A 27,811-nucleotide genomic window follows, 5' to 3' on the forward strand; every position below is an offset into this window, starting at 1 on the left:
CTTAGGAGAGGAACTTCATGCAGACGTTTCGCTACGTCCTTGATCAAAGTCAACTTACAGGACGTACCGAAACGTCATTAGATTCCTTTCCTAGGTGTGGGTTATCTATGAATACTGAGTGCTCATTTGATTGATATTGAGCTTTTAAAGCCGTTGGGACTGGCTTTGGGGTGTTTAAGAGCTAATTTTCTATTTTTTTGTCGAGGAAATTGAAATATTACTTTGAATGAGACAGCTCTTGAGTACCTCCCTGATCGGCTTCAAATCTTCAACACTAATTGCCTTAGAAACTTGTGTTGGGCTCTGCCATGCCTTTTCTGTGCAACAAAGATACAGAGGCCGAAATAAGTCTGGGAAGTACAGTGCCTGCAGTTTTATAAATGTAGGGGAGGGGTGGGTCTGGCAAAACAGTGATGGAGTGAATGATGATGAAAGTGTTTTTTTCTTTATCGGGTCACCCTGCCTTGGTGGGAAACTGTCAGTGTGTTAAGAAATCATTATTGTAATTTACTATTGTTCACCGGCGTATTTTGGCTATAAATTCCTTTAAAATGCCCAATATTAAATGATTTGTGCTAAGGAGATATTCTTTTGTGCTAATGGGAACAAACGAAATGTAACCCAACGTAACCTAATATCAACTTAATATAAGCTTAACATATCCAAACATAATCCTACTATACCTTAACTTAAACTTAACAAATCCTAATCTAAACTTAATACACGCTAACAAAAATAATATATCCTAACAGACTCATCTAACAAAATCTAACATAACTAGATCAGTAGATATATAAATGATTTTCTCTATTGGTTGTGACTGGCCAGCGCTGGTGGCTGATGAGTGACTGGCCAGCGCTGGTGGCTGATGAGTGACTGGCCAGCGCTGGTGGCTGAGTGACTGGCCAGCGCTGGTGGCTGATGAGTGACTGGCCAGCGCTGGTGGCTGAGTGACTAGCCAGCGCTGGTGGCTGATGAGTGACTGGCCAGCGCTGGTGGCTGATGAGTGACTGGCCAGCGCTGGTGGCTGATGAGTGACTGGCCAGCGCTGGTGGCTGATGAGTGACTGGCCAGCGCTGGTGGCTGAGTGACTGGCCAGCGCTGGTGGCTGATGAGTGACTGGCCAGCGCTGGTGGCTGATGAGTGACTGGCCAGCGCTGGTGGCTGAGTGACTGGCCAGCGCTGGTGGCTGATGAGTGACTGGCCAGCGCTGGTGGCTGAGTGACTGGCCAGCGCTGGTGGCTGTTGAGTGACTGGCCAGCGCTGGTGGCTGATGAGTGACTGGCCAGCGCTGGTGGCTGAGTGACTGGCCAGCGCTGGTGGCTGATGAGTGACTGGCCAGCGCTGGTGGCTGAGTGACTGGCCAGCGCTGGTGGCTGATGAGTGACTGGCCAGCGCTGGTGGCTGATGAGTGACTGGCCAGCGCTGGTGGCTGAGTGACTGGCCAGCGCTGGTGGCTGATGAGTGACTGGCCAGCGCTGGTGGCTGATGAGTGACTGGCCAGCGCTGGTGGCTGAGTGACTGGCCAGCGCTGGTGGCTGATGAGTGACTGATCAGCGCTGGTGGCTGATGAGTGACTGGCCAGCGCTGGTGGCTGAGTGACTGGCCAGCGCTGGTGGCTGATGAGTGACTGGCCAGCGCTGGTGGCTGAGTGACTGCCCAGCGCTGGTGGCTGATGAGTGACTGGCCAGCGCTGGTGGCTGATGAGTGACTGGCCAGCGCTGGTGGCTGAGTGACTGGCCAGCGCTGGTGGCTGATGAGTGACTGGCCAGCGCTGGTGGCTGATGAGTGACTGGCCAGCGCTGGTGGCTGATGAGTGACTGGCCAGCGCTGGTGGTTGATGAGTGACTGGCCAGCGCTGGTGGCTGATGAGTGACTGGCCAGCGCTGGTGGCTGATGAGTGACTGGCCAGCGCTGGTGGTTGATGAGTGACTGGCCAGCGCTGATTGCTGATGAGTGACTGGCCAGCGCTGGTGGCTGATGAGTGACTGGCCAGCGCTGGTGGTTGATGAGTGGACAGTGCTGGTGGTTGATGAGTGACTGGCCAGAGCTGGTGGCTGATGAGTGGCCAGCGCTGTTTGCTGATGAGTGACTGGCCAGCGCTGGTGGCTGATGAGTGACTGGCCAGCGCTGGTGGTTGATGAGTGGACAGTGCTGGTGGTTGATGAGTGACTGGCCAGCGCTGGTGGCTGATGAGTGACTGGCCAGTGCTGGTGGCTGATGAGTGGCCAGCGCTGGTGGTTGATGAGTGACTGGCCAGCGCTGGTGGTTGATGAGTGACTGGCCAGCGCTGGTGGTTGATGAGTGACTGGCCAGCGCTGGTGGCTGATGAGTGACTGGCCAGCGCTGGTGGCTGATGAGTGACTGGCCAGCGCTGGTGGTTGATGAGTGACTGGCCAGCGCTGGTGGTTGATGAGTGACTGGCCAGCGCTGGTGGCTGATGAGTGACTGGCCAGCGTTGGTGGCTGATGAGTGACTGGCCAGCGCTGGTGGCTGATGAGTGACTGGCCAGCGCTGGTGGCTGATGAGTGGCCAGCGCTGGTGGTTGATGAGTGACTGGCCAGCGCTGGTGGCTGATGAGTGACTGGCCAGCGCTGGTGGCTGATGAGTGACTGGCCAGCGCTGATGGCTGATGAGTGACTGGCCAGCGCTGGTGGCTGATGAGTGACTGGCCAGAGCTGGTGGTTGATGAGTGGCAAGTGCTGGTGGTTGATGAGTGATTGGCCAGCGTTGGTGGTTGATGAGTGGCCAGCGCTGGTGGATGATTAGTGACTGGCCAGCGCTGGTGGATGATTAGTGACTGGCCAGCGCTGGTGGCTGATGAGTGACTGGCTAGCGCTGGTGGCTGATGAGTGACTGGCCAGCGCTGGTGGTTGATGAGTGGCCAGTGCTGGTGATTGGTGAGTGACTGGCCAGCGCTGGTGGCTGATGAGTGACTGGCAAGTGCTGGTGGCTGATGAGTGGCCAGCGCTGGTGGTTGATGAGTGACTGGCGAGCGCTGGTGGTTGATGAATGGCCAGCGCTGGTGGTTGATTAGCGACTGGCCAGCGTTGGTGGTTGATGAGTGACTGGCCAGCGCTGGTGGCTGATAAGTGACTGGCCAGCGCTGGTGGCTGATGAGTGACTGGCCAGCGCTGGTGGTTGATGAGTGACTGGCCAGCGCTGATGGCTGATGAGTGACTGGCCAGCGCTGGTGGCTGATGAGTGACTGGCCAGCGCTGGTGGTTGATGAGTGGCAAGTGCTGGTGGTTGATGAGTGATTGGCCAGCGTTGGTGGTTGATGAGTGGCCAGCGCTGGTGGCTGATGAGTGACTGGCTAGCGCTGGTGGCTGATGAGTGACTGGCCAGCGCTGGTGGTTGATGAGTGGCCAGTGCTGGTGGTTGATGAGTGACTGGCCAGCGCTGGTGGCTGATGAGTGACTGGCCAGTGCTGGTGGCTGATGAGTGGCCAGCGCTGGTGGTTGATGAGTGACTGGCCAGCGCTGGTGGTTGATGAGTGACTGGCCAGCGCTGGTGGTTGATGAGTGACTGGCCAGCGCTGGTGGCTGATGAGTGACTGGCCAGCGCTGGTGGCTGATGAGTGACTGGCCAGCGCTGGTGGTTGATGAGTGACTGGCCAGCGCTGGTGGTTGATGAGTGACTGGCCAGCGCTGGTGGCTGATGAGTGACTGGCCAGCGTTGGTGGCTGATGAGTGACTGGCCAGCGCTGGTGGCTGATGAGTGACTGGCCAGCGCTGGTGGCTGATGAGTGGCCAGCGCTGGTGGTTGATGAGTGACTGGCCAGCGCTGGTGGCTGATGAGTGACTGGCCAGCGCTGGTGGCTGATGAGTGACTGGCCAGCGCTGATGGCTGATGAGTGACTGGCCAGCGCTGGTGGCTGATGAGTGACTGGCCAGAGCTGGTGGTTGATGAGTGGCAAGTGCTGGTGGTTGATGAGTGATTGGCCAGCGTTGGTGGTTGATGAGTGGCCAGCGCTGGTGGATGATTAGTGACTGGCCAGCGCTGGTGGATGATTAGTGACTGGCCAGCGCTGGTGGCTGATGAGTGACTGGCTAGCGCTGGTGGTTGATGAGTGACTGGCCAGCGCTGGTGGTTGATGAGTGGCCAGTGCTGGTGGTTGGTGAGTGACTGGCCAGCGCTGGTGGCTGATGAGTGACTGGCAAGTGCTGGTGGCTGATGAGTGGCCAGCGCTGGTGGTTGATGAGTGACTGGCGAGCGCTGGTGGTTGATGAATGGCCAGCGCTGGTGGTTGATTAGCGACTGGCCAGCGTTGGTGGTTGATGAGTGACTGGCCAGCGCTGGTAGTTGATGACTGGCCAGCGCTGGTGGTTGATGAGTGACTGGCCAGCGCTGGTGGTTGATGAGTGACTGGCCAGCGCTGGTGGTTGATGAGTGACTGGCCAGCGCTGGTGGTTGATGAGTGACTGGCCAGCGCTGCTGACTGATGAGTGGCCAGCGCTGGTGGTTGATGAGTGACTGGCCAGCGCTGGTGGTTGATGAGTGACTGGCCAGCGCTGCTGACTGATGAGTGGCCAGCGCTGGTGGTTGATGAGTGACTGGCCAGCGCTGGTGGTTGAGGAGTGACTGGCCAGCGCTGGTGGCTGATGAGTGAGTGGCCAGCGCTTGTGGCTGATGAGTGGCCAGCGCTGGTGGCTGATGAGTGACTGGCCAGCGCTGGTGGCTGATGAGTGACTGACCAGCCCTGGTGGTTGATGAGCGACTGGCCAGCGCTGGTGGTTGATGAGTGACTGGCCAGCGCTGGTGGTTGATGAGTGACTGGCTAGCGCTGGTTGTTGATGAGTGACTGGCCAGCGCTGCTGACTGATGAGTGGCCAGCGCTGGTGGTTGATGAGTGACTGGCAAGCGCTGGTGGCTGATGAGTGAGTTGCCAGCTCTGGTGGTTGATGAGTGACAGGCCAGCGATGGTGGTTGATGAGTGATTGGCCAGCGCTGCTGACTGATGAGTGGCCAGCGCTGGTGGCTAATGAGTGACTGGCCAGCGCTGGTGGTTGATGAGTGACTGGCCAGCGCTGGTGGTTGATGAGTGACTGGCTGGTGGTTGATGAGTGATTGGCCAGCGCCGGTGGCTGATGAGTGACTGGCCAGCGCTGGTGGCTGATGAGTGACTGGCCAGCGCTGGTGGCTGATGAGTGACTGGCCAGCGCTGGTGGCTGATGAGTGGCCAGCGCTGGTGGTTGATGAGTGACTGGCCAGCGCTGGTGGTTGATGAGTGGCCAGCGCTGGTGGTTGATGAGTGGCCAGCGCTGGTGGTTGATGAGTGGCCAGCGCTGGTGGTTGATGAGTGACTGGCCAGCGCTGGTGGTTGAGTGACTGGCCAGCGCTGGTGGTTGATGAGTGACTGGCCAGCGCTGGTGGTTGATGAGTGACTGGCCAGCGCTGGTGGTTGAGGAGTGACTGGCCAGCGCTAGTGGCTGATGAGTGAGTGGCCAGCGCTGGTGGCTGATGAGTGAGTGGCCAGCGCTGGTGGCTGATGAGTGACTGGCCAGCGCTGGTGGTTGATTGACTGGCCAGCGCTGGTGGTTGATGAGTGACTGGCCAGCGCTGGTGGTTGATGAGTGACTGGCCAGCGCTGGTAGTTGATTGACTGGCCAGCGCTGGTGGTTGATTGACTGGCCAGCGCTGGTGGCTGATGGGTGACTTGCCAGCGCTGGTTGTTGATGAGTGACTGGCCAGCGCTGATGGCTGATTAGTGACTGGCCAGCGCTGGTGGCTGATGAGTGACTGGCCAGCGCTGGTGGTTGATGAGTGGCAAGTGCTGGTGGTTGATGAGTGATTGGCTAGCGTTGGTGGTTGATGAGTGGCCAGCGCTGGTGGCTGATGAGTGACTGGCTAGCGCTGGTGGCTGATGAGTGACTGGCCAGCGCTGGTGGTTGATGAGTGGCCAGTGCTGGTGGTTGATGAGTGACTGGCCAGCGCTGGTTGTTGATGAGTGACTGGCCAATGCTGGTGGCTGATGACTGGCCAGCGCTGGTGGTTGATGAGTGACTGGCCAGCGCTGGTGGTTGATGAGTGACTGGCCAGCGCTGGTGGTTGATGAGTGACTGGCCAGCGCTGGTGGTTGATGAGTGACTGCCCAGCGCTGGTGGCTGATGAGTGACTGCCCAGCGCTGGTGGCTGATGAGTGACTGGCCAGCGCTGGTGGTTGATGAGTGACTGGCCAGCGCTGGTGGTTGATGAGTGACTGGCCAGCGCTGGTGGCTGATGAGTGACTGGCCAGCGTTGGTGGCTGATGAGTGACTGGCCAGCGCTGGTGGCTGATGAGTGACTGGCCAGCGCTGGTGGCTGATGAGTGGCCAGCGCTGGTGGTTGATGAGTGACTGGCCAGCGCTGGTGGCTGATGAGTGACTGGCCAGCGCTGGTGGCTGATGAGTGACTGGCCAGCGCTGGTGGCTGATGAGTGACTGGCCAGCGCTGATGGCTGATGAGTGACTGGGCAGCGCTGGTGGCTGATGAGTGACTGGCCAGAGCTGGTGGTTGATGAGTGGCAAGTGCTGGTGGTTGATGAGTGATTGGCCAGCGCTGGTGGTTGATGAGTGGCCAGCGCTGGTGGATGATTAGTGACTGGCCAGCGCTGGTGGATGATTAGTGACTGGCCAGCGCTGGTGGCTGATGAGTGACTGGCTAGCGCTGGTGGCTGATGAGTGACTGGCCAGCGCTGGTGGTTGATGAGTGGCCAGTGCTGGTGGTTGGTGAGTGACTGGCCAGCGCTGGTGGCTGATGAGTGACTGGCCAGTGCTGGTGGTTGATGAGTGGCCAGCGCTGGTGGTTGATGAGTGACTGGCCAGCGCTGGTGGCTGATGAGTGACTGGCCAGCGCTGGTGGTTGATGAGTGACTGGCCAGCGCTGGTGGTTGATGAGTGACTGGCCAGCGCTGGTGGTTGAGGAGTGACTGGCCAGCGCTGGTGGCTGATGAGTGAGTGGCCAGCGCTGGTGGCTGATGAGTGAGTGGCCAGCGCTGGTGGCTGATGAGTGACTGGCCAGCGCTGGTGGTTGATTGACTGGCCAGCGCTGGTGGTTGATGAGTGACTGGCCAGCGCTGGTGGTTGATGAGTGACTGGCCAGCGCTGGTAGTTGATTGACGGGCCAGCGCTGGTGGTTGATTGACTGGCCAGCGCTGGTGGCTGATGAGTGACTTGCCAGCGCTGGTTGTTGATGAGTGACTGGCCAGCGCTGATGGCTGATGAGTGACTGGCCAGCGCTGGTGGCTGATGAGTGACTGGCCAGCGCTGGTGGTTGATGAGTGGCAAGTGCTGGTGGTTGATGAGTGATTGGCTAGCGTTGGTGGTTGATGAGTGGCCAGCGCTGGTGGCTGATGAGTGACTGGCTAGCGCTGGTGGCTGATGAGTGACTGGCCAGCGCTGGTGGTTGATGAGTGGCCAGTGCTGGTGGTTGATGAGTGACTGGCCAGCGCTGGTTGTTGATGAGTGACTGGCCAATGCTGGTGGCTGATGACTGGCCAGCGCTGGTGGTTGATGAGTGACTGGCCAGCGCTGGTGGTTGATGAGTGACTGGCCAGCGCTGGTGGTTGATGAGTGACTGGCCAGCGCTGGTGGTTGATGAGTGACTGCCCAGCGCTGGTGGCTGATGAGTGACTGCCCAGCGCTGGTGGCTGATGAGTGACTGGCCAGCGCTGGTGGTTGATGAGTGACTGGCCAGCGCTGGTGGTTGATGAGTGACTGGCCAGCGCTGGTGGCTGATGAGTGACTGGCCAGCGTTGGTGGCTGATGAGTGACTGGCCAGCGCTGGTGGCTGATGAGTGACTGGCCAGCGCTGGTGGCTGATGAGTGGCCAGCGCTGGTGGTTGATGAGTGACTGGCCAGCGCTGGTGGCTGATGAGTGACTGGCCAGCGCTGGTGGCTGATGAGTGACTGGCCAGCGCTGATGGCTGATGAGTGACTGGCCAGCGCTGGTGGCTGATGAGTGACTGGCCAGAGCTGGTGGTTGATGAGTGGCAAGTGCTGGTGGTTGATGAGTGATTGGCCAGCGTTGGTGGTTGATGAGTGGCCAGCGCTGGTGGATGATTAGTGACTGGCCAGCGCTGGTGGATGATTAGTGACTGGCCAGCGCTGGTGGCTGATGAGTGACTGGCTAGCGCTGGTGGCTGATGAGTGACTGGCCAGCGCTGGTGGTTGATGAGTGGCCAGTGCTGGTGGTTGGTGAGTGACTGGCCAGCGCTGGTGGCTGATGAGTGACTGGCCAGTGCTGGTGGTTGATGAGTGGCCAGCGCTGGTGGTTGATGAGTGACTGGCCAGCGCTGGTGGCTGATGAGTGACTGGCCAGCGCTGGTAGCTGATGAGTGACTGGCCAGCGCTGATGGCTCATGAGTGACTGGCCAGCGCTGGTGGTTGATGAGAGGCAAGTGCTGGTGGTTGATGAGTGATTGGCCAGCGCTGGTGGTTGATGAGTGGCCAGCGCTGGTGGATGATTAGTGACTGGCCAGCGCTGGTGGCTGATGAGTGACTGGCCAGCGCTGGTGGCTGATGAGTGACTGGCCAGCGCTGGTGGTTGATGAGCGACTGGCCAGCGCTGGTGGTTGATGAGTGACTGGCCAGCGCTGGTGGTTGATGAGTGACTGGCTAGCGCTGGTTGTTGATGAGTGACTGGCCAGCGCTGCTGACTGATGAGTGGCCAGCGCTGGTGGTTGATGAGTGACTGGCCAGCGCTGGTGGCTGATGAGTGAGTGGCCAGCGCTGGTGGTTGATGAGTGACAGGCCAGCGATGGTGGTTGATGAGTGATTGGCCAGCGCTGCTGACTGATGAGTGGCCAGCGCTGGTGGCTAATGAGTGACTGGCCAGCGCTGGTGGTTGATGAGTGACTGGCCAGCGCTGGTGGTTGATGAGTGACTGGCCAGCGCTGGTGGTTGATGAGTGATTGGCCAGCGCTGGTGGCTGATGAGTGACTGGCCAGCGCTGGTGGCTGATGAGTGACTGGCCAGCGCTGGTGGCTGATGAGTGACTGGCCAGCGCTGGTGGTTGATGAGTGGCCAGCGCTGGTGGTTGATGATTGACTGGCCAGCGCTGGTGGTTGATGAGTGACTGGCCAGCGCTGGTGGTTGATGAGTGGCCAGCGCTGGTGGTTGATGAGTGACTGGCCAGCGCTGGTGGTTGATGAGTGACTGGCCAGCGCTTGTGGTTGAGGAGTGACTAACCATCCCTGGTGGTTGATGAGTGACTGGCCAGCGCTGGTGGTTGATGAGTGGCCAGCGCTGGTGGTTGATGAGTGACTGGCCAGCGCTTGTGGTTGAGGAGTGACTGGCCAGCGCTGGTGGCTGATGAGTGAGTGGCCAGCGCTGCTGACTGATGAGTGGTCAGCGCTGGTGGTTGATGAGTGAGTGGCCAGCGCTGGTGGTTGATGAGTGACAGGCCAGCGATGGTGGTTGATGAGTGATTGGCCAGCGCTGCTGACTGATGAGTGGCCAGCGCTGGTGGCTAATGAGTGACTGGCCAGCGCTGGTGGTTGATGAGTGACTGGCCAGCGCTGGTGGTTGATGAGTGACTGGCCAGCGCTGGTGGTTGATGAGTGATTGGCCAGCGCTGGTGGTTGATGAGTGACTGGCCAGCGCTGTTGGTTGATGAGTGACTGGCCAGCGCTGGTGGTTGATGAGTGACTGGCCAGCGCTGGTGGTTGATTGACTGGCCAGCGCTGGTGGCTGATGAGTGACTGGCCAGCGCTGGTTGTTGATGAGTGACTGGCCAGCGCTGCTGACTGATGAGTGGCCAGCGCTGGTGGTTGATGAGTGACTGGCCAGCGCTGGTGGTTGATGAGTGACTGGCCAGCGCTGGTGGTTGATGAGTGACTGGCCAGCGCTGGTGGTTGATGAGTGGCCAGCGCTGGTGGTTGATGAGTGGCCAGCGCTGGTGGTTGATGAGTGACTGGCCAGCGCTGATGGTTGATGAGTGACTGGCCAGCGCTTGTGGTTGATGAGTGATTGGCCAGCGCTGGTGGTTGATGAGTGACTGGCCAGCGCTGGTGGTTGATGAGTGACTGGCCAGCGCTGGTGGTTGATGAGTGATTGGCCAGCGCTGGTGGTTGATGAGTGACTGGCTAGCGCTGGTGGTTGATGAGTGATTGGCCAGTGCTGGTGGTTGATGAGTGACTGGCCAGCGCTGGTGGTTGATGAGTGACTGGCCAGCGCTGGTGGTTGATGAGTGACTGGCCAGCGCTGGTGGTTGATGAGTGACTGGCCAGCGCTGGTGGTTGATGAGTGACTGGCCAGCGCTGGTGGTTGATGAGTGACTGGCCAGCGCTGGTGACTTTCTCGTCCTACTTTACCCAAAATATCGATGCTATATTTGCTATATCCCTAAAATTTACACAAACGGCAATGTATTCTGTGGAGTAGATAGCAGTTTGTACGTATCGGATAATATTAAATTATGCCAGTTATAGCCGACATGTCTAATCCCTTGGATCAAGAGCCCGTCACCGATCAAGGGCCTTCCTTTGAGGGATATAAAGCTAACGATTGAGCGCTGTTTGAGTAGAAAAAACTAATGTAATCGGTTAAATGGAGTGGGTGATACAGTGCTGTGTGCCTATGCAAGTCTGACCCCGCACCACCGTTGTACACAAGCGGGTGGTCTTATACTCCACTTTACACACCACCAACACATTATGGATTAACCTAGATTTATCCTTCTGGTTTTCAACTTTTTGCACTTAATGGACTAAACCTGAAATCAGAGAAGTGACTGAACATTCATGTTGCTGACATTATGTCGAATAAGTAGAAAATCGTTTTTCAACACACACACACACACACACACACACACACACACACACACACACACACACACACACACACACACACCACTTTGTGTGTGTCTTGCCAGAGGCGCGCTCACACTACAGTTATAAAACTGCAACATTAACACCCCTCCTTCAGAGTGCTGGCACTGTACCTCTCCTCTCCAGGACTCAAGTCCGGCCTGCCGGTTTCCCTGAATCCCTTCATAAATGTTAATTGGCTCAGACTCCAACAGCACGTCAAGTCCTCACGCTCACACAAGCCCATCGCACACAAAACCGCCCATACCCCCTCCTTCCAATCATTCCTAAGCCGAGCCCTACCCCGCCTTCCCTCCACTTCAGATTTATGCACTCTTGACCGCATTCTATTTTCTTCCAGCCTCTCTACTTGTCCGAACCACCTCAATAACCCCTCCCCAGCCTTCTGGTTAATAGTTTTGGTAATCCCACACCTCCTCCTAATCTCCAAACCACGGATTTTCTGCATTATATTCACACCACACTTTACCCTCAGACATGACATCTCCAATGCCTCCAGCCTTTTCCTTCTTGCAACATTCACCAACCATGCTTCACACGCATGTAAGACCGTTGGTATAACTATACTCTCATAATTTTCCCTCTTTGCTTCCATGGATACAGTTCTTTGTCTCCACAGACTCCTCAGTGCATCACTCACCTTTTTCCCCCTCATCAATTCTATGATTCACCTCATCTTTCGTAGACCCATCTGCTGACATATCCACTCCCAAATATCTGAATACATTCACTTCCTCCATACTCTTTCCCTCCAATCTAATATCCAAGCTTTCGTTACCTATATTTTTTATCCTCATCACCTGACTCTTTCCTATATTCACTTTCAATTTCCTTCTTTTACATACCCTACCAAACTCATCTACCGACCTCTGCAACTTCTCTTCAGAATCTCTCATAAGCACAGCATCATCAGCAAAGAGCAACTGTGACAACTTCCACTTTGTGTTAGATTCTACATCTTTTAACTCCACACCTCTTGCCAACACCCGAGCATTCACTTCTCTTACAACTCCATCTATGAAGAATTGCGACACTTATGCAATATATGGGAATCTTTATTGAAGAAACGTTTCGCCACACAATGGCTTCATCAGTCTAATGCAAAGTAGAAATAGGTAAGGATAAGAGTTTGAGGTAATCAGTCCCTTAGCCTGGAATCGATGTGTTCAGTCCATCACTCTTGTAGGAAGTACAGCATAGGGCCAGAGAGGTGGCTTGTATACTGCAGTCAGGTGAGTTGTAGCAGGAGGAGGCGGGATCACAGTGGAACCTGCCACTAGTGTAAGTAGGTCGTCGTCCAAGGGTTGGACAAGCGTTGAAGTCTTTGTACCAAGATCCCATGATGTTGCAGTGTCTGACAGATGTGATGAATGGTTTTCAAACCATTCATCACAACTCCATCTATAAATATATTGAATAACCATGGTGACATCACACATCCTTCTCTAAGGCCTACTTTTACTGGGAAATAATCTCCTTTCCTACATACTCTAACCTGAGCCTTACTTCCCTCGTTTAAACTCTAAACTGCTTTCAGTAACCTACCTCCTGTTCCGTACCTTTGCAACATCTGCCACATTGCCCCCCTATCTACCCATCATACGACTTTTCCAGATCCATAAATGCCACAAAAACCTCTCTACCCTTATCTAAATGTTGTTCACCTATATGTTTCACTAAATACTTGGTCTACACACCTCCTACCTTTCCTAAAACCTCATTGATCATCTGCTATCCTACTCTCCGTCTTCCTCTTAATTCTTTCAATAATAACGCTAAAATACACTTTACCGGGTATGCTCAACAGACTATAATTTTTACTCTCTTTTATCCCCTCTGCCTTTATACAAAAGAACTAGGCACGTTCTCTGCCAGTCTCTAGATACCTTACCCTCTTCCATACATTTTTTAAACAGAAGCACTAACCACTCCAAAATTATATCCCCATCTGCTTTTAACATTTCTATCTTTATCACATCAATCTCAGCTGCCTTACCTCCTTTCATTTTACCGACTGCCATATGCACTTCCCCCACACTCACAACTGGTTCTTCGTCACTCCTACAAGATATCCTCCTTGCCCTATACACGAAATCACAGCTTCCCTATCTTTATCAACATTTAACAATTCCTCAATATATTCTCTCCATCTTCTCGATTCCTCTAACTCTCCATTTGCTAACTCTGCTCTCCTATTTTTGAATATCAAATCCATTCGTTCCCTAGGCTTCCTCAGCTTATTAATCTCACGCCAAAACTTTTTCTAATTTTCAACAAAATTTGTTGATAACATCTTCCCAAGTTTCTCATTTGCTCTCTTTTTACCTTGCTTCACCACTCTCTTAACCTCTCTTTTTCTCTCCATATACTCCTCCCTCCTTGCATCACTTCTACTTTGTAAAAACCTCTCATATGCTAATTTTTTCTCTTTACATCATCATTCCACCAATCGCTCCTCTTCCCTCCCGCACCCACTTTCCTGTAACCACAAACTTTTGCTGAACACTCTAACACTACATTTTTAAACTTACCCCATCTTCTACTCCATTACCTATACTTTCAATAGCCCATCTGTCCTCCAATAGTTTTTTATATCTTACCCTAACTGCCTACTTTAGTTTATAAACCTTCCCCACTCTATTACTTGCTGCTTCCATTTTCCTTGTATCCCATCTACCTTTCACTCTCACTGTAGCTACAACTAAACAGTGATCTGATACCTATGGCCCCTGTATAAACATGTACATCCTGAATTTTATCCAACAGCCTTTTATCTACCAATACGTAGTCCAACAAATTACTGTCATTACTCCCTATATCATATATTGTATACTTATCCTTTGTTTTCTTAAAATATGTATTACCTATAATCAAACAATTTCTATACAAAGTTCAATCAAAGGGCCTCCATTATCATTTACACTTGGCACCCCAAACTTACCTACCACACCCTCTCTGAACGTTTCTCCTACTTCAGCATTTAGGTCCCCTACCACAATTACTCTCTCACTTGGTTCAAAAGTTCCTACACACTCGCTTAACATCTCCCGAAATCTCTCTCTCTCTCTCTACACTCATCTCTTCTCCAGGTGCATACACACTTATTATGACCCACTTTTCGTATCCGACCCTTATTTTTATCCACATTATCCTTTAATTCATACATTTATATTCCCTCTTCTCTTTCCATAACTGATCCTTCAACATTATTGCTACCCCTTCCTTAGCTCTAACTCTCTCAGATAATCCTGACTTAATCCCATTTATTCCTCCCCACTGAAACTCGCCTTCCCCCTTCAGCTTTGTTTCGCTTAGAGCTAGTACATCCAACTTCTTATCATTCATAACATTAGCAATCATTTCTTCCTTATCCGCATTACATCCCAGTTTTATATAGATTTACTTGTTCTCGTTTTTAGTAGTTTATACGGGAGAAGGGGCTACTAGCCCCTTGCTCCCGGCATTTTAGTCTCCTCTTACGACACGCATGGCTTACGGAGGAAGAATTCTGTTCCACTTCCCCATGGAGATAAGCGGGAATAAAGAGGAACAAGAACTAGTAAGAAAATAGAAGAAAACCCAGAGGGTATTTATGTATATGCTTGTACATGTATGTGTAGTGTGACCTAAATGTAAGTAGAAGTAGCAAGAAGTACCTGAAAAAAGACACCAAACCTTCGGTCATGTAAAACAGTTACAGGTTTCTGTTTCACACTTGGCAGGACGGTAGTCCCTCCGTGGGCGGTTGCTGTCTGCCAACCTACTACCAATCAATTTAATGTCTGCATAAATAACTTATTACGATTATGACGGGACAAAACATGTAAATAGTTCATTACCACTGTAATTTGTTCACCTATCAAAACTTAGCGGTCCAGTCCCTGGATCTATTATGTACCTCTGTATTCTTTTAACTACAGCCAACAGGATGGGTATGGAGTGCATAATAAAGATGTTAACCTAACTAATAAACACCTTTTATAGGGTCTGAGTCGTATACCGGTTGCAGTAATATTGGTAGAATTACCGACATTTTGTTGGGCAAAAGGACACAAGTGTAACTAATAGTAACGGCTTGACGAAGCTCCTGAAGAAGGAAACGTTGCCACGAAAAAAAATATCGCATTAGTTGCACTTGTGTCGTTTTACCTACCGTATACAGGTTCCATTGGTCCTCTTATACCTGATGAGCCAGTGTGTAGCCATCAAGACATTTGTTTCAATAAATAGCAAATACAGAGATGTCTATAGTCTCTCTTATCACTAGATAAAGTTTCTGAATAGCATCCCTATGACAGATAACCAAAGAGCTCCTGATAGTCTGACTTCTCTGGATGTCTTTCCCGAAATCAACAGACAAGCTAATGAAAATTACCTACTTAAAGCTAGAGAACTAGAGGTGATATCATCATTTAGCTAGTACATGGTAAGGGAGAACTAGAACCAAAAGAATAACATTTAGTTGCTGAAAAGAAAAGAATGCCAATAGTTGTACAGTTTTAGTAACCAGTGTTTTACTCGCATCTTACAGTAAATAGAACTTCCTCTATCAGGTGGTCGAGTCCTTATCAGGAAGTACGCTAACAACCACAGCACTGATATTACACACAGTAACACGCAGCCTGCGTACCAGACACAGTACAGCAACACACATCCTGTACACCAAACAGTACAGCAACACACACCTTCTGTACCAAACACAGTACAGCACAACACATCCAATGTACCAGACACAGTACAGCACAACACATCCAATGTACCAGACACAGTACAGCACAACACATCCAATGTACCAGACACAGTACAGCACAACACATCCAATGTACCAGACACAGTACAGCACAACACATCCAATGTACCAGACACAGTACAGCACAACACATCCAATGTACCAGACACAGTACAGCACAACACATCCAATGTACCAGACACAGTACAGCACAACACATCCAATGTACCAGACAGTAGAGCACAACACATCCAATGTACCAGACAGTAGAGCACAACACATCCAATGTACCAGACAGTACAGCACAACACATCCAATGTACCAGACAGTACAGCACAACACATCCAATGTACCAGACACAGTACAGCACAACACATCCAATGTACCAGACAGTACAGCACAACACATCCAATGTACCAGACACAGTACAGCACAACACATCCAATGTACCAGACACAGTACAGCACAACACATCCAATGTACCAGACACAGTACAGCACAACACATCCAATGTACCAGACACAGTACAGCACAACACATCCAATGTACCAGACACAGTACAGCACAACACATCCAATGTACCAGACACAGTACAGCACAACACATCCAATGTACCAGACAGTACAGCACAACACATCCAATGTACCAGACAGTACAGCACAACACATCCAATGTACCAGACAGTACAGCACAACACATCCAATGTACCAGACACAGTACAGCACAACACATCCAATGTACCAGACAGTACAGCACAACACATCCAATGTACCAGACACAGTACAGCACAACACATCCAATGTACCAGACACAGTACAGCACAACACATCCAATGTACCAGACACAGTACAGCACAACACATCCAATGTACCAGACACAGTACAGCACAACACATCCAATGTACCAGACAGTAGAGCACAACACATCCAATGTACCAGACAGTACAGCACAACACATCCAATGTACCAGACAGTACAGCACAACACATCCAATGTACCAGACAGTACAGCACAACACATCCAATGTACCAGACACAGTACAGCACAACACATCCAATGTACCAGACAGTACAGCACAACACATCCAATGTACCAGACACAGTACAGCACAACACATCCAATGTACCAGACACAGTACAGCACAACACATCCAATGTACCAGACACAGTACAGCACAACACATCCAATGTACCAGACACAGTACAGCACAACACATCCAATGTACCAGACACAGTACAGCACAACACATCCAATGTACCAGACACAGTACAGCAAAACACAACCAATGTGTACCAATGTACCAGACAGTACAGCACAACACATCCAATGTACCAGACACAGTACAGCACAACACATCCAATGTACCAGACAGTACAGCACAACACATCCAATGTACCAGACACAGTACAGCAACACACTTCCCTTGTACCTGAGGTTATTGATCTCAATAATACTACCTTCCACGCCATTCATTCATTAGAAAACAAAATCCGCTTTCCTCGTTCTTCACCTCCTAAAAGCAAGAGTGGAGAGACACATTATAGTATTTCAAAAAACATTCCACAAGCAAGGAACTTAATTACTGCTCTTAATTAGGTTCCAAAATCCGAGAATTCTGGAATTTCTAGAATAAAAATGGAAATAATTACTTCAGCACAGAGCATTCCAGAGGCAAATGGACGTTGTTCAACGTCAAGTTACAAAAAGGAAGTGTTAAATAGGAACACTGTATGAATACACTCAGATGTGTCGCTGTAACACCTGTTGAACACCCAAATGTATCACAGTAACACTTGCTGAGCACCACTCAGACGTGTCACAGTAACATGTAATATACAGCAACACTTTCCATGCACTTATCCACACATACTTTCACACACTAACCAAACACTTCCCCACACACTCGCCCCACACACTTTCCCCATTAAGAACAAAAAGACACAATACCGTAAATTAAACAATGCACAAATTACCCTCACATAGAAGGGTAATTTGTGTATCGTTTGTGTGTTGCTTGTGTGTTGTTTAAGTTACATTTCCGTCCAACTTGGACCAGTTAATGGCTAGTTAATTGCCCAAGTCAGACCGAAACGTCGCTATAAGTTTCAATTTCATAAGTGGGGGTTATTTGTGTATATTTCCCCATATACAAACCCCATTCGTCGTAAACACTGGCTCAAGGAGGGGTGCAGGCTTGACCCTCTGTCTATTAATAAGTGTACTCTGATTATAGCTTATTTACACTAAGAAAGTAAAGGGATTACGGGGCGCAGTGCCGATGGTATTGCGAAACAGAAATAGTGGCAGGACAAGCTTTTGTTATGGCATCGTTTGTGCTCTGCGTAGAGTTTTATCACGTCAATGACATGATTCAGCTCTCCACTGAGTGGAACCTTATCAAAACAAGAGCATGATATGCACCTCTGCCTTATCTTTAAAGTTAAAGAAGAAATACTGTTGTAGGGAGCTGAGGAGGTTTGAAGAACTCACCGTCAGCGTCGTAGTGGCTCCAGACTTCCATGAACTGGTTGGCGGTGAGTTTCTTAAGCTCGCGCGACTCATCGTCACGGAACTGACGCATGAAGTTGTTGCACTTCTCCAGCGAGTTCATTTTCCTCGTGTTGTGAGATCCTCGGAAACCAACTGCAATAGATGGGGGAAAAATCACTGTGAGCCGTACACCTGCCACGCTTGACACATCTGAGTATCGCAATAAAAAGAACTACGAACTACAATATATATGAATAACGAAACACTTCGATAGATTTATTAACAAGATCATAACGGTAGCGCACACCCCTAATGTGTGTGGTACATGCAAGACGTGTCCCCTGTGTCGCACACCTGCCAGGCAGGTTACTTTCTTTTAGTACATTAGACAGGTAACATTAGTAATGGTGAATCAGTCACTCAATATTAATTATTTTGCATGGAAACGCAAAACGGAACAGAACAACAGTTACACACACATTCTCTCTCTCTCTCTCTCTCTCTCTCTCTCTCTCTCTCTGTGTGTATCAGGCCTCATACTGAGTAAGCATCACTAAGCCCACGCCTGTCCAAGCATGTTCGAAAACTTGAGAAAGTCCAGAGATTTGCATCAATATTATTTGCAGAATTAAGAGGACTGAGTTGAGAAGAGTGTCTAAAGGTCCTTAGCTTGACGACCTTAGAAGAGTGTGTGACTAAGCAGTCATACTTACAACATACAAGGTACTTAGATTATTAGAGAGAGTAGATAGGTAAAAAAACTGTTAGAAATGAGAGTCTCAAGAAAGATGGGCTAGAGATATTGGGAAATGGTTTTACAGAGATATTAGGAAATAGTTTCACAGTCTCAGCTTGATAAATAAGCAAAGCCATCTAGACGTTTACAAGGGCTGATTCGATAGGGTCCGAAAGACCTGGAAACAATGCTGGTAATTATAGACAGGAACCTTTGGTAACATCGTTACTCAACTCCATTTTGGCTGTAATAACGTCTGAATCACTATACCATGACAGAGCCTTGTCTAGAAATTAGAAGAAAAGACAGGAATAAAAGCTGAGTGCTCTAGTGGATCCAGGAATACTTGGAAGAAAATAAGACATTTAATAACGGTAAAAATAATGGGTCTCTAGAAAGGGAGAGAGTAAGGAATGGAAAGCCATAACTATTGCCTCTATATAATTATAACCATAATGGTGCACCAGTAAGCCAGCCGAAGGCCTCGGTCAAATGACCAAACGCTCTAGTGGCGGGAAATTATATGACTAAAACCCGCATCAGGAAACACTTGGCCTGTGTACTGACAATTCTTACCTAACCTAACCTGTTACCCCTAGAACCGCTACTCTTCTTAATATAAGTAGACAACATATCAGAAGGGATTCAATAAATATCTTTTTTTCTGTCTGGTAGTGATTTAATACTCTTGAGCCAGAGAAGACAGAGCTAGGCTCAAGGAAGACCCGGCCTTAAGGAAGTCTCTGGTGTGGTCCAACAGATGAATGCTAGTGCTCACTTCAAGCAATATCATGCAAAGTAAAGAAAACTTACCTAACCTTATTATAACAAGAGCAATTTATTTTAGCCTAACGCAACTAAATATATTTTAAATACGTTTACAATAATTTAGTACTAAACAAACACAATCAAATAAACGTGAAGACAGGACTGACCACAGTATAGGCAGAGAGAAGCTGTGAATATCAAAGAAAAGGAACCTGGGTAAATATTACGTTATATATATATATATATATATATATATATATATATATATATATATATATATATATATATATATATATATATATATATATATATATATATGGCTAGAGGTACACGCAAATTGTGAAACTTCAGCATAATCAAATATCTCAAAACTCTATACACGTCACTTGTTAGGTCAGTCGTCTAGAATTTATCAGATGTCTAGAATTTTTAAGAATTTGACACAGAAAATAGTAATTAAGTATTTAGTTTGAGAAGACCAGAGGTAAGGAAACACAAGTGGAAATTGAAGACATCACAGACAAAGAAAATTCAGAGTTTTTAAAGTTTCGTTTAGATAGAATGTGGAATGAGACAAATGACTTGGAAAATTCATTTCACAGTTGAAGGTGTAGGTATGATAAGATCCAAAAGGCCAGTAACCAGTAATTTAAGAAACGAGGCCAGGAGCTATAATTTGACCCTCCGCAAATACATTTCGTTGATTGCATTCGTATACGAGATGTAACACAACGAGAGAATACATCCGGAATCTCAAAAAAAGATAACAGATTTTCACAGCCAATGGGAGACGCTATTGGTTGTTGAAATTCTTGCCACGAGCGTCGTGGAGCACAACTTTAAGTTACGGAAGTTATTGGTCTGCTTCAAGCAAGTTTTATACGATAATCTTTACCTGGAGTTTACCTGGAGAGAGTTCCGGGGGTCAGCGCCCCTGCGGCTCGGTCTGAGACCAGACGTCATGTGTATAGACTGCGTACAAACTTCTATTCTTTGGGTGTTTATTGCCTTTTTATACTGAAATGCATTTTACTGTGTTTTTAAACGTGTTTAAAACGTATAATTTTAATTAATGATTTAAAATAAAATCAAACAGCGTTAACATATTTCTGAATAATATTTTCTGTAATTAAAATGCCACCTAACGACCTCAAATAATTTATTTTTCGTTTTTCAATTCTCGTATAATATTTGATATGTTACGCTTGCAAGAATTATTTATTAAATAATGATATAAACATTTTAACGTATTTATACTCAAAAAATATTTTGATATAATTTCTACTGTTAATGGTCAGTGTAATAATTTCTACGTTGCTTGGGTTTATTAGGGTCGTCTAAATCCGGGTTGCTGACCTTTCAGAATGACCTGACATTGGGCAAACCACCTGGTTAATAAGACCAGTCTAGTCCTGGTCCAGACCATACAAAATGACCAGACACTGAATCCATTCTAGGAAGATCCTGGGCCAGCATCGTTCCAGATTACTTAACATTATAAGAACCACGCGTCATGAAAGATCACTTAAGACTTGGTCCATAAAGCCAGGAATTACCTGAAACTGTTAAAAAAAAACAGTCCAGGAAGGTCATTTAGGCCACAGCAATGTTGTTGTGAGGTAAATGCTGGAAATAGTTACCTGGAAAATTGACCAAGTGTGTGTGGTAATATTAAGTGCATAAAAAAACATATACAACGTATTGGGAACATTTATTTAGAAGACGTTTCGCTCACCAGGAACCTTTCTTCAATTAAGAGGCTCCTGGTGACTGACAACAATGTTTCTCATACGTTCCATACGTGTATGCATTTGTGTCTTGGTGGCGGGTAAGTGTCTTGGTAACGGGTAAGTGTCTTGGTGACGGGTAAGTGTCTTGGTGGCGGGTAAGTGTCTTGGTGACGGGTAAGTGTCTTGGTAACGGGTAAGTGTCTTGGTAACGGGTAAGTGTCTTGGTGACGGGTAAGTGTCTTGGTGACGGGTAAGTGTCTTGGTAACGGGTAAGTGTCTTGGTGACGGGTAAGTGTCTTGGTGACGGGTAAGTGTCTTGGTAACGGGTAAGTGTCTTGGTGACGGGTAAGTGTCTTGGTGACGGGTAAGTGTCTTGGTGGCGGGTAAGTGTCTTGGTGACGGGTAAGTGTCTTGGTGACGGGTAAGTGTCTTGGTGACGGGTAAGTGTCTTGGTGACGGGTAAGTGTCTTGGTGACGGGTAAGTGTCTTGGTGACGGGTAAGTGTCTTGGTGGCGGGTAAGTGTCTTGGTGACGGGTAAGTGTCTTGGTGACGGGTAAGTGTCTTGGTGACGGGTAAGTGTCTTGGTAACGGGTAAGTGTCTTGGTGACGGGTAAGTGTCTTGGTGACGGGTAAGTGTCTTGGTGGCGGGTAAGTGTCTTGGTGACGGGTAAGTGTCTTGGTAACGGGTAAGTGTCTTGGTGACGGGTAAGTGTCTTGGTGACGGGTAAGTGTCTTGGTGACGGGTAAGTGTCTTGGTAACGGGTAAGTGTCTTGGTAACGGGTAACTGTCTTGGTGACGGGTAAGTGTCTTGGTGGCGGGTAAGTGTCTTGGTAACGGGTAAGTGTCTTGGTGACGGGTAAGTGTCTTGGTGACGGGTAAGTGTCTTGGTGGCGGGTAAGTGTCTTGGTAACGGGTAAGTGTCTTGGTGACGGGTGTCTTGGTGACGGGTAAGTGTCTTGGTGACGGGTAAGTGTCTTGGTGACGGGTAAGTGTCTTGGTGACGGGTAAGTGTCTTGGTGACGGGTAAGTGTCTTGGTGACGGGTAAGTGTCTTGGTGGCGGGTAAGTGTCTTGGTGACGGGTAAGTGTCTTGGTGACGGGTAAGTGTCTTGGTGACGGGTAAGTGTCTTGGTGACGGGTAAGTGTCTTGGTGACGGGTAAGTGTCTTGGTGACGGGTAAGTGTCTTGGTGGCGGGTAAGTGTCTTGGTGACGGGTAAGTGTCTTGGTAACGGGTAAGTGTCTTGGTGACGGATAAGTGTCTTGATGGCGGGTAAGTGTCTTGGTGACGGGTAAGTGTCTTGGTGACGGGTAAGTGTCTTGGTGACGGGTAAGTGTCTTGGTGGCGGGTAAGTGTCTTGGTGACGGGTAAGTGTCTTGGTGGCGGGTAAGTGTCTTGGTGACGGGTAAGTGTCTTGGTGACGGGTAAGTGTCTTGGTGACGGGTAAGTGTCTTGGTGACGGATAAGTGTCTTGGTGGCGGGTAAGTGTCTTGGTGACGGGTAAGTGTCTTGGTGACGGGTAAGTGTCTTGGTGACGGGTAAGTGTCTTGGTGGCGAGTAAGTGTCTTGGTGACGGGTAAGTGTCTTGGTGACGGGTAAGTGTCTTGGTGGCGGGTAAGTGTCTTGGTGACGGGTAAGTGTCTTGGTGACGGGTAAGTGTCTTGGTGACGGGTAAGTGTCTTGGTGACGGGTAAGTGTCTTGGTGACGGGTAAGTGTCTTGGTGGCGGGTAAGTGTCTTGGTGACGGGTAAGTGTCTTGGTAACGGGTAAGTGTCTTGGTGACGGATAAGTGTCTTGATGGCGGGTAAGTGTCTTGGTGACGGGTAAGTGTCTTGGTGACGGGTAAGTGTCTTGGTGACGGGTAAGTGTCTTGGTGGCGGGTAAGTGTCTTGGTGACGGGTAAGTGTCTTGGTGACGGATAAGTGTCTTGATGGCGGGTAAGTGTCTTGGTGACGGGTAAGTGTCTTGGTGACGGGTAAGTGTCTTGATGGCGGGTAAGTGTCTTGGTGACGGGTAAGTGTCTTGGTGACGGGTAAGTGTCTTGGTGGCGGGTAAGTGTCTTGGTGGCGGGTAAGTGTCTTGGTGGCGGGTAAGTGTCTTGGTGGCGGGTAAGTGTCTTGGTGACGGGTAAGTGTCTTGGTGACGGGTAAGTGTCTTGGTAACGGGTAAGTGTCTTGGTAACGGGTAAGGAATGATACCGAATGTTATTTGAGAAGCTTCTTGAAAACATGTGTTCTTGGGCTGTGGGAACGGTCTGTTGTAGCGTCTGTTGTAGTATTGTATTTAGTAATTTTAGTCTAGTTATTTACATGACGAAGTCATATTGATAGCGGATTGAGCAATCAGAAGTGGTTACCACAAAGGCCTCATAGCAGTCATAATGGTTCTTACCAACAGTGACGTCATAGGTCAGCCTATCTGCACCTGATGTCATAGTCAAACGCCTCAATGATCACAAGGCTATTTTGGGGATTAGTTTATTCTTCCCCCATCATACATAACAGACCCGTCTGTCTGTCTTCGAGAGGGAACTGAACAGAGGTAGGTAGGGAGACACGCTTCCATGGCAATTGAGGCTGACATGAATGAGACTGACATGAATGAAACTGACATGAATGAGGCTGACATGAATGAGGCTGGCATGAATGAGGCTGGCATGAATGAGGCTGGCATGAATGAGGCTGGCATGAATGAGGCTGGCATGAATGAGGCTGACATGAATGAGGCTGGCATGAATAAGGCTGGCATGAATGAGGCTGGCATGAATGAGGCTGGCATGAATGAGGCTGGCATGAATGAGCCTGACATGAATGAGGCTGGCATGAACGAGGCTGACACGTTTGAGGCTGACACGTTTGAGGCTGACACGTTTGAGGCAGACACGTTTGAGACTGACATGATCAAAGGCTGACATGATCAAAGGCTGACATGATCGGAGGCTGACAACACTGCAATAGTTCACTATTAAGTTGAAGTTCTTTGTATATATCATTGCTAGTCTCTTGCTGTTGGAATATCATTAAGGAACAAATCCTGTTGATTATCTCACAATGCTGAGTCTCGTCTATATCCTGCCCTCGTACCTATGTGGTTGCTATGGCAACCACTATGTTTGCGACGGAAGAAGATTTGAACATTTCCACGCTACTGCAGCTACTCTAACCAGTGACCTCTCCTGAGTTCTCCCCTGGGTGACCTCTCCTGGGATGATCTCTCCTGGGTGACCTCCCTGGGTGACCTCTCCTGGGTGCCAGTTCTGAGTGATATGTCACCTGTCTTGCGAGAACACTGACCTCTCCGAGGACAGTTGTGACCTATTTTGGTTGGCATTTAGCCAGATTTGATGCACTCCCTTGGCACTCTCAGAATACTCTGTGTTTTATTAAATGACGAGTGAAGTGTCGCCGCCTCACTCACACTTCACTTTAATACCACCACCATCGCACTACACTCATACCTCACAGTAATGCCACCACCACATACCACTCACACCTCACACTAATACCACCACCACACAACACTCACACCTCACACTAATACCACCACCACAGAACACTCACACCTCACACTAATACCACCACCACACAACACTCACACCTCACACTAATACCACCACCACACAACACTCACACCTCACACTAATACCACCACCACACAACACTCACACCTCACACTAATACCACCACCACACAACACTCACACCTCACACTAATACCACCACCACAGAACACTCACACCTCACACTAATACCACCACCACACAACACTCACACCTCACACTAATACCACCACCACACAACACTCACACCTCACACTAATACCACCACCACACAACACTCACACCTCACACTAATACCACCACCACACAACACTCACACCTCACACTAATACCACCACCACACAACACTCACACCTCACACTAATACCACCACCACACAACACTCACACCTCACACTAATACCACCACCACACAACACTCACACCTCACACTAATACCACCACCACACAACACTCACACCTCACACTAATACCACCACCACACAACACTCACACCTCACACTAATACCACCACCACACAACACTCACACCACACACTAATACCACCACCACACAACACTCACACCTCACACTAATACCACCACCACACAACACTCACACCACACACTAATACCACCACCACACAACACTCACACCTCACACTAATACCACCACCACACAACACTCACACCTCACACTAATACCACCACCACACAACACTCACACCTCACACTAATACCACCACCACACAACACTCACACCTCACACTAATACCACCACCACACAACACTCACACCTCACACTAATACCACCACCACACAACACTCACACCTCACACTAATACCACCACCACACAACACTCAAAGCTGACATTAATCCACCACAACATAACACTCACAGCTGACACTAATCCACTACAATAGGCGGATACATCCGGAATGTCACAGTAATTACCACCAGTTATCCTAATCCCACGTCACGGATTGTCTCTTCCTGTCTTCCACATTTCACAATTAAATATAATTTAACAATATGATATTTATCTTTTCGTAATTTAATCAAAATTTAAAAAAATGGATCACCTACTATTCTACTCAAGATTGATGGACTGAACACATCGACTCAAGGTTGAGGGACTGATTACCTCATTCTCCTCCTGTTCTTCAAGTTTCTCCTATGTATGGACTGATGAAGCCACTGTGTGGCGAAACGTTTCCTCAATAAAGATACCCAAGAGTTGCACATGTGTCTAATTTATCAACATGTCGGTTCTCTGAACCATTCATCTATAAATAATAGGCTGCCCAAGGATATATGTAAATTACTTTATTAAACCTTACACACACAGACACACGCATACACACACACACACACACACACACACACACACACACACACACACACACACACACACACACACACACATATATATATATATATATATATATATATATATATATATATATATATATATATATATATATATATATATATATATATATATATATATATATATATATATATATATGCAATAAGATCACGGTGAACAGGTGATTTTAAAATATGCAAAACAACCACTGTGAAAGAGTAGTGAAATTCCAAGCGCTTTCGTGACTACTCACATTGTCAAGGAACTATGAAAGTAATACATCAAAGGAAGGCAATTAAAGGGTTTAGACCACACCTCACAGTCAACTCCCACAACAAAGAAACACCTGACGCGGGACAATACCGGACTCATAAGAAAAGAGGAACACTGCAGTAGGTCCGCTGGTCCAACTAGACAGGTCCTCACGACAACCCAATAACAAATTATTCTACCCAAGAAATAAGGTTTATTATTTGTCCAATGTATTATTAAACTCTAACCAAATTTTATTAATTATAAATGAATCTAATTTATACAAACATAAGGAAATATTCATATTATTTTCAAAACTGCTTTTTATGAAATAAGATTCAATTATATTTCTGTCAACCATGGACTTGCTTGATACAACTTTCTCAACTTTTTGAAAATCAATTGGATGGTTAAAGTATCTCACATGAATAAATAGAGCATTGGAATCTTGTCCAGTTCTAATGCGATATTTATGTTGTTTTAATCTAAGTTCGAGACTTTTACCAGTTTGACCATAATAAACTTTATCGCAAATTTTACAAGGAATCTTATAGACACATCCGTCAGCATTTTGGGGGGAATTCTTTATCAAAAGTTTTTTTATTTTATCAAGATTTTTAAATACAACTTTAATATTAAAAGTCTTAAGAAGAGAAGGCATATCAACCAAGTTTTCATGGTAAGGGAGAACCAACATATTTTTAGTTGAATAAGGTTGGTTGTCCCTTTTTGGGTTGTAAAAAGTATTTCTAGCAATTTTAAATGATTTATCAATTTCATTTCTCGGGTATTTCAGATCATTGGCTATTTCATAAATTTTGGATATTTCTTCATCTATGAACTCTGGACTACAAATACGTAAAGCTCTCAAAAACATTGATGAGAAAACAGACAGTTTAACTTTATCTTGATGGGAAGAATAATAGTGGACATAGGAACAGTTATTTGTATGTTTTCTGAAAAATTTAAATTTGAATTCATTATTACTCTTAATAATTAAAACATCTAGAAAAGGCAATGAGTTATTTTCTTCAAACTCAACAGTAAAGTTTATAGAATGGGCTAAGTTATTTAATTTGCCAAGGAAATTGTGTATATCTATATTCTTGGGCATAAAACATATGTCTTATGCCCACGAATATAGATATACGAACCTTGGAACAAGGTACGCAGTGCTATACCATTCTCACCACACTGGACCAATACCTTATCCTAATTTCCACACTCCGAATTTTCTGCATAATATTTACACCACACACATACACACATACACACACACATACACACACACACACACACACACACACACACACACACACACACACACACACACACACACACACACACACACACACACACACACACACCACACACACACCACACACACACACA

General features: G+C 48.2%; 1 protein-coding gene across 1 annotated transcript in view; it reads right to left on the bottom strand.

Moving 5' to 3' along the window:
• Window positions 1–27,811, bottom strand: part of Cbp53E (Calbindin 53E) — a 182,706-nt gene that overhangs the window by 98,674 nt on the left and 56,221 nt on the right. The window contains exon 2 of the mRNA XM_070101331.1: window positions 18,029–18,181. Coding sequence (XP_069957432.1) covers window positions 18,029–18,149 — 121 coding nt within the window. The 5' untranslated portion in view covers window positions 18,150–18,181. The remainder of the gene's footprint in view (window positions 1–18,028; window positions 18,182–27,811) is intronic.

Source organism: Cherax quadricarinatus, chromosome 76 (assembly GCF_038502225.1).
Source record: "Cherax quadricarinatus isolate ZL_2023a chromosome 76, ASM3850222v1, whole genome shotgun sequence".
In the NCBI taxonomy this organism is placed as follows: Eukaryota; Metazoa; Arthropoda; class Malacostraca; order Decapoda; family Parastacidae; genus Cherax; species Cherax quadricarinatus.